This window comes from Gouania willdenowi, chromosome 11 (assembly GCF_900634775.1).
Source record: "Gouania willdenowi chromosome 11, fGouWil2.1, whole genome shotgun sequence".
Taxonomy (NCBI): Eukaryota; Metazoa; Chordata; class Actinopteri; order Blenniiformes; family Gobiesocidae; genus Gouania; species Gouania willdenowi.
In genome coordinates, this window is record NC_041054.1 from 15,066,880 (window position 1) to 15,075,630 (window position 8,751).

The window sequence follows — 8,751 nt, forward strand, 5'->3', positions numbered from 1 at the left end:
TCTATTCTTCCCCACCCTTTCTATTTCCTACCTTGAGTCTCTCCTCCCTGCTCCCTTTCCCCTCCCCCTCCACCTAGGTGTAACACTGCTCTCCCTTTTTATATCCTCCCTATAATAAAAGATTTCTTACCCTTCCTTAGGCAGGGCTGGTGATGGTCACAATTAAACAATAAAATAAATCAATTTATTTTATTGCAATAACAAAACATGCATTGCTGTCTCATAATGATTGCACTTCTTGTAGTGTTTATCTTTGTGTGCAGACAAGTAAAAAAAAAAAAAAAAAACAAAAATAGATGAAAAATGGGAAAACAACTAAAGGAAAGGTGTGGGGAAAAAAAGCAGGTTATGAACTGAGTTCCCAAAATATGAAACGTAGTTTAATTATTGTTAACTACATATGTATAAAACTGTACATGAAACTGTGACATGGTTCCCCAGTTTAGCGGTAAATTATAATCGACAATTTTTATAGAATTTTCATGGCAATTACTATTACAATGTCAATTTTATGATTACGACAGCAACAGCTTTAAAAGAAAATTTTTTAATTATAGTTACACCATCATTGTAATTAATTATCAATTACGCGATTACAATTATAATTGACCCCAACCCTGATAGCAATAATCATAATGTTACTTTATATGTCGATAAATCATCAGTTTTTGCATGATGTTTCTGTTAGTGTCAACAGTCAAAGTGAAGCAGCTCTACCCTCCTCCCTCTCTGCTTTCTATTTATATCCCTCCGTGTCACTTGTTGCTGTTTTTACTTCATATCCGTCTCCCTACATATACTCCTAATGGAGTTCTTACAATGGTGGATCTGCTTGATCACTTCATGGTTTTTATCTGTACATTCATATCCAGTCTGCTTCATTCTTTGTGGGCTATGTTAAGCTCTGAGACCAGGTTCGCTCCTCAAAGTCCTTCCTCTGTGGACTTCATGGAGGTGTTGACCCCTGGAAAAATGGCTCTGCAGCAGCTGAAGGAACGCTTCCTGGTGGCCCTGAGAACCAACGATGCACAGGAGGCCCTGGAGATACTGAACACTGGCAAGCTTGACATTGACACAGTGCTGGAAGTGGATGACCCCAGTATGGTTCTGGCCTCATACAAACAAGGTAAGACGAGATTTTGAACTTCAAAATCCTATACTGTAAATGCAAAGGGGTTTTCTTGATCAAATGAGCCACTAGATAGAGCTAGTGTGTTAAAAAACTACTGTCAGGAGAAGAACCAGAAAATGAATCTTATAGAAATCAGAGTAAAATAAGAATTTGGATTTAAAGTTCACCATTTCCTGATTTATTACACAATTTGCTGCCTTTCACAGGAAGAGCCCTACAGTCCCACAAGAGCACTACACACACTATTCCAACCAAGTTCTACTATTATAACATCATAAAATAGATCATATTAATCTACAAAACATCACATTGGAGGGAAAAATAAACATCCATCACTAAACACTCACCACTACCTCTTCTACATGTAGAATGCTTTTCAATAAACAGATCTGCAGAAGGAATAAAGTGGTTTAACCATTACTTACAATTCATGATGTCTTCAACTTTAACATAAGATAATAATAATAATAATAATAATAATAATAATAATAATAATAATAATAATAATAATAATAATAATAATAATAATACATTTTATTTGATACCAAAACTCAAAGTGCTACAAGATTAAAACAATACAACACAACATAAATTAAAAGACAGGACTAAAAACAAGCATTTTCTGTTAAAAAAGAGGCATTAACTGTGAAAATAAGCTTGCGTAAAAAGATGAGTTTTAAGTCTTATCTTAAAAGAGTCCAAGATAAAACAGACTTGTTTACCAATTGTATTATATACTGTATTATATACTTATTAAGGATTAAATAAAAAAAAAATTAAAAAAACTTAATGTTACAGATGTTAGAGGAGAAAAGATAAGCACTCATATTAAAAGTGTTAAAACAATAGTTGTTTTAGGTTTTTGGCTTCCTGACGACTGGGTGAATAAGAAGCAAGCAATTAATAACGTTTTGAGTCAAAATTCGGGATGAACAGCCAAAGACAGAATACAGTGTAATTTGTTTTTTGTTTTTTTTTAAGTCAAAACTATCTAAGCAGTAAGACTTCGGCCTTAAAGCGATACACAACCCATCACATGAATGTGCTTTGTGGTAGGGCTAAAACTGGAAAATTAAACATTCTTACTAATTTGTGCCAGAAATGTCTTTGGAGTCTTTTATATCAACTTGTAGCCTCAATCACTCGTTGTGTGGCCATTGTCATTTTAGAGATTTCAGCCAATCAGCACCCCTTTAGTATATTACTGTTGTATCAGGATTACTCTTAATATTCCAGTCCTAAGGGGGTCTATGGAGAGATAGCATTTTAATTATGTTACCCAGTTCCTTGGACGCCATGACGTTATTGCCAAGAAGACAAGGAACAATACTGTGGATGGATTTTGATGTTGTGGGCTACTTAACAGGAAATTAGAAACCAGAATTGTTTACCTCCAAAAGCGTGTGTTTAAAGTGCTTTTTATTTCATATGCAGTTTGTAAATCATGTCTTATTCCTGCTAGTAAATAATAGAGTTTCAGCTGTGCTGTCGTTGTAATTTGGGTTGAGTAATGCTAACTGTTGCTATAAATATTTAATCTGTACTTTCAGGATATTGGCTTCCAGACTACAAGCTGGAGAAGTCCTGGGCCATGGGTATCCATGTATGTATGATGTATGATGCAGTAGAAACAGCGCTGGTGCTACTTGAGAAAGGTGCAGCTGTTAATCGAACACCTAATGGAAAGACCCCCTTGCACGTGGCCTGCGAGGTCGCCAACACTGACGGTGTGGCCTTGCTTTTGGCTCATGGAGCAAAGATCAACAGCCTATCACTGAGTGGACACACGGCACTGCACTACTGCATCACCAGAGAGTCTGTAGACTGTGCCAAGCAGCTAATTCTCAAAGGTGAATGAACATTTGTGTGGAGATAGTGAAACACATGTTAGGAGGGGAAATACTTGTTAAAAATGACTACTGAATAACTAAGTCCTCTTTTTTTAACATGGAGGTGCAAAGGTCAACACAGCAAGCCATGACACAGAGGACACACCTTTACACACAGCAGCACGATTTGGCGTTCCCGAGTTGGTGAATCTGTTTCTAGCTCACGGAGCATCAGTAAATGCAGTCAACGCCCTCCACGAAACGCCAATAATGACTGCGACCTTCTGGGCTTTTAACTCTAGAGATCAACTATACAGCACAGATCATCACTTAGTCTGTCGTCTGTTGCTGGACCACGGAGCTGGTGAGAACGTCTGAATGCATGCCGTGTTGACTTTGCTTCCATTGACTCTATGGTGCATGATAATAAATTAGGTGCTAAACTCTTGCTGCAGAACCTAACCTGCGAGACGAGGACAATAAGACAGCTCTTCACAAAGCAGCCTGGAACTGTGATCATGTTCTGATGCAAATGCTGCTGGAGGCCGGCGCTAACTCTCGATCCATGGACATTAACGGTTGCGCTCCTATTCAGTATCTGCTCAAAGTGACGGACGTCAGACCAATGGCAATACCTGAACTCTGCTATCAGCTGCTGCTCAACTATAATGCTGCTCGGATTTACCCACCCCAGTTCCACAAGGTCCAGCAGCAAATCATTGGTTTGAACATTACACTATCATCTGCATAATGATTGATAAAGTTCATTAGGTCTGGTTGTTTTGTGCAGGTGTTGCAGTCCTGTCATGATTATCCAAAGGCCGTAGAGATTCTGGTCAACTCTTATGAACATTTAAAGCCAACAAAGAGGTGGAGAGCTGTGATTCCTGACGATTGCTACCAGGTACTTCAGAGCATTTCTCCTTTATATACTTTCAACTATCACCATATTTGATTCTTCTATTTTGCTGCATGTCCCGGCCAATAGTCAATCAATTTATCGTAAAGGATGGTTCAATGGGTAGGATGACCTGTTAAAGTTGAGCATCGAGTTGGTGAAGAGAGAAGAATAAGAGAACACAGAATACGTAAATGTGTTGCCTAAAGAAGAAAAGCACTGAGAGCGCACACCTCACCAAGCACCAATTATTGTCTTTGCCAGATATTGGCAGTTATCTTGATTAGTGATCCTGATCATGGTGTCATGATCATCCACACTTTAAAGGCTTGGAAGAAAGTTCTATCTCTATTACAGTAGGTGGAAAACTCAAGATGAAATGCAAAATCTGGATCCAATTTGAATGAAACTGGGTATTTGAGGAACCAATCCGACATACAGTAACTAAATCAAATTTCATAAAGATTACAAGGATGAGAGATTTAAAAAAAAAATAATCCAGAATGAGTATATTGATCCAGATCCCCTTCAAAATGTATTGGAATCGTCCATGGCGTAAAAGGTCTAAAATTTTGTGACTATTAAAAAGTATATTATAAACATGCATTTGAGTCTTTTTCTCTGTAATGGCATGGGACCTGTTAACAAAGGTCTAGTTGACATTAGTTCAAATTTGAATTATCAGTGAAAATCAAAATGCTTTATAGGAAGGAGTACATGACTAACATAAAAAGAAAAGAAAAAAACCCTTATAACCACACGTTAGGGCTCCATTGTAATAAAATGACCACATCTAGCATCTATCTATGGTTTTCTCCTCAGCGACACACAGACTTCTTCGACTCTATGTTTGCTGTTTGCACCAACACTCCACGCAGCCTCCTCCACCTCACCAGATGTGCCATCAGAGCCAGCCTGGGTTGGTTCTGTGAAAAAGGTGTTCCAGAGCTGCCACTGCCGACATCCATGAAAAAATATGTGCTTTTGGACCCTGAAGGGATCCTGTACTGATACAAACACCGTCCTGTTCAACCTCTCTCATCCTCCACTTGCGCCGTGTTGACTAACAAATTGTCTCCACTTAAGTGCTGCCTCTTGATGATGGGAATCCAGATTCACCTGGCAACCATTGAATGTTCACTCTTAGACTCACGTTTGTGAGAAGCCCTTTGATTACAGGACAAACACTTGACCAAACCACTTTGTGAGTGCTTACTTTCTCCTTCATGGATCATCAAAAATACAACTCAAGCCCACTTTAATCCTTTGTTACCTAAGAATGTACTTCCCTTGTTGTTATCTTATGAATCATAACATCTTAATTTGTACAAATAGTTTGAACCCATACTGATGAACACAGATGTTTAGAAGTCGGGAACAGTTCTTACATTTAGGACTGTGCATTCCCCAAAGAAGTCCGCAATACATGAGCATCAACATTCCCATACCGTAGAGTAGGGCTAGGCGATATGGACCAAAACTCTTATCTCGATGTTTGTTCTCAAAATTGCGATACATTGATTATATATGAATTGATTGATTGATATAAATCTTGATAATTATATCTCAAATCAAGCCTTACCAGAAAGACAATTCAGGGTTAAATTTGCTGATGCAAAATGCCACACATTTATTAACAAACAATTGCACAATATGTGCCACTTGGGCTTTTTCTCCTATAAGGGACAGCATGTGTGAGTGAGTTCTATAGTGTGGCTTGTTTAGGGGAAGGTCTGGGTTAGAACACACTCAGCAATCCATCAAACTGTGCTTTTCATGCTGTTCTGAGAAGTAGAGAAAGCAGCAACTCCTAAAACAATCATTTTAAAATAAAACAAGATCTAAAATATATATATCTATATAGGCGATATTGTAATGTTCTATATCACCAAAATAGAAAACTTGATATATCTTGAATCTTGATTTATCGCCCACCTACTGTAGAGAGCGGCTGTTTGTGGCTGCTGATGTAGGCAGGTTGGTACAATTATTATGATCCATATTACAGTAGGTCACGAAAAATACAGGTGAGTCTGATTATAAGGGCGTATCAGACAGAGGGAACAAAATGCTGTAAATAAATATAAGAAATGCATGGAATCATCTGTCAGCAATACAATTAGAAGCCAAAGACCCCATTAAACCCAGATAACCACGTTTTGTAGGGGAATATTTGGGTATGAAGAGGAGGCATGTGGAGTGATCACAAAAGTCAATTTAATGACAAGAATAAAATAAAATAAAAGAACAACCAAAGTTTAATCCAAAAACAGAATGTACTCCCTGAATATCACAATTTCTTCTTTTTTTTTTTTTGCTAAAGATAAACAAACCAATGACATCAGCACACAGACGGAAGCAGGCGAGGGTGACCAAACAATGACCATACAATGCACTCCTTTATATACTGGAGGGAATTAGAAGATTGGGCCCACCTGAGTGGAGAAAGGAGGAGCCAACGCCCTCATAGCACACACATATGGACAAGGCAGTGGGGTGTTAATACATGGGAGACAAATGAACCACAGACATTAAAAAAGTGAGAATAAACCTAAACCATTATATTAACAAAATCAAGACAAACTGAAGCACTAACCAAGAATAAGAAAGCAACTGAAATAGCACACCATATGGTCATGACCCACTAAAAATACACAAATACTTTATTAAATATTAATTGAAACTATCAAAATGCAATGTATTATGAAATACCAGTATAGGTATGTTATTAAGGAATTGAACAGTCGTCTTCAAAATGAGAGTTTAGCAAATTAATGTCAAGGCTGTAAGAACTTAAGTCATGATAAAAAGCCTATAAATAACAATGACTGTAGCTTTATTTACCCTAACTGAAACAATGCTACATATTTCAATGACCAAACAAGACTTTTATTCTAATTGGCCATTTCAGTTGTTTTTAACAAGTGATGCAGTTCAACACTTGACCTGAGAGGCAGTGCTGAGTCGTATTCATCCTGCTAAATACACTCAGCGATTGATAAATGTATTATTGTTTTGTTTATTTTATTTTAATGCTGTCTTCATTCATATTTAGTCTGTCTAGTAACTGATTTACAGTATTTATTCAGTGTGTGGTGCCTCTGTTCAGGAAACATTTTCAATTGTAATTTTTCTAATCAATGTTGATTTTAGTACCTAAATATTTACTAAATACAAAACAGAAAAGTACAGAAGCGTAATGCATTCACAGAAGAAAAAAAAAAAAAAGCTTTTTCCTGAATTGATGAGATAGAAATAAGTAAATAAAAGAATTTGAGCCTGTTTTTCAGTTTTTATAGGAATTATTTTTTTGGTTTTTCTGAGTTGATGAGATAAGTTTTTACAGGAAACATTTTTTCATTTTTTCCCCTTGTAAAATGATTCCTCTAAAAATTATCTCAACATCCTATAAAAACAAAATAACAGGGCAAATTTGTTTTATTTAGTTATTTTAATTTCATCAACTCAGAAAATTTTCCATAATTAAAAAATTCTCATCATTTCAAAAAAGTGAAAAAATATTTCTTATAAAAACAGAAAAATGGGGCCAATTTATTTATACATCTTTATCTCATCACCTCAAAAAAAACCAAAAACATTTCCTATAAAAACAGAAAACCAGGGCAATTTTTTTTTATTTACATATGTTTATCTGATCAATTCAGAAAAAAAAAAACAAAAACAAAACTTTTTTGGTCTTCTCTGAATGCAATAAGCTTCCGTAGAAAACTGATCAATATATGTTGATGCATTTTAATGAATTTCTCACTAAATCATGACTGACTACCCTGCATTGCACAGTGTTCCATTAGAATCCTCTTCAGGAATGTGATTCTGAGCACAGCCCAGAAGGTTTGGGGCAGAACAGTTTCTGGATGACTAAAGGGTCAAACTCGACTGCCTGGGTTCCTAAAATATACCAGCAGGGTTCAAATAGACACATGACCCTTTCAGTAGGTCCAGAAAGTCAAATTCATTTACAGTGTTGGCATCCAGCCATTAAAAGTGGATGACATTTAATTGGATATGGAGCGGCATAACCATTAACATCAGGCAGGGATTCCAGAGTAGCACATGATGTTGTTCACATTGTTGAACATCTTTAATTAAGTCGCACAAATGTACTCTTACACAGTGTGTACATGTGTCAACATAGAACTACATTTACTGGTCCTTTTAGTCATCAACCTCCAACCCAGTACAATAACACGTGGACTTTGAGGGATGTTTAAAATCGAAAACCAGACAGCAGACGGCAACGATACCTCGTGTGAATAAAGAACATACTGTATATATTTACGTGTGTGTGTGAGATTAAATACAGCTGTTTTATTAGCTGAAGGGGCACATGTAAACACAAAAAGCAATCTCGCCATCTCCATGCTTTCTTGACAAATGAGGAACATTTTTTATGTCTATTTTGTGAATTTGCATCATTAAATGAACCTGACACTGATGAATTATGGCATCTGATCAGCTGTTCCTAGTGAGTTTTAAGATAACACATTTGAAACGTATTTAATTGTATGCTTACTTTGACTGTCATTTGATTTGGTGTGTTTGAAAACACAAATATGATTGAAGTTTTTTTTGTCTTTCCTCATGAACCAATGTCAAACTATTACTGCGCTAAGTATTGGACATAACCACTAATTTTTGGGTGAGTTTCTTGGTTTGCAAAAATGAGTAAAAAGAACATTTACAATGGGTACGGAAACTATTCAGACCCCTTTAAATTTTTCACTCTTTATTTTATTGCAGCCATTTGCTAAAATCAAAAAAGTTCATTTTATTTCTCACTAATGTACGCTCAGCGCCCCATCTTGACAGAAAAAAGAAATGTAGACATTGTTGCAAATTTATTAAAAAAGAAAAACTGAAATATCACATGG

General features: G+C 36.4%; 1 protein-coding gene across 1 annotated transcript; it reads left to right on the plus strand.

Annotated features, from left to right (window-relative positions):
- Positions 1-279: 279 nt before the first annotated feature.
- On the plus strand, positions 280-5,056 carry asb4 (ankyrin repeat and SOCS box containing 4). Its single transcript, XM_028461317.1, has 6 exons — positions 280-1,126; positions 2,683-2,982; positions 3,086-3,325; positions 3,417-3,664; positions 3,752-3,865; positions 4,682-5,056. The coding sequence occupies exons 1-6, from the start codon at positions 673-675 to the stop codon at positions 4,868-4,870; spliced, it is 1,545 nt and encodes a 514-aa protein (XP_028317118.1). The 5' UTR covers positions 280-672; the 3' UTR covers positions 4,871-5,056.
- The last annotated feature ends 3,695 nt before the right edge of the window (positions 5,057-8,751 follow it).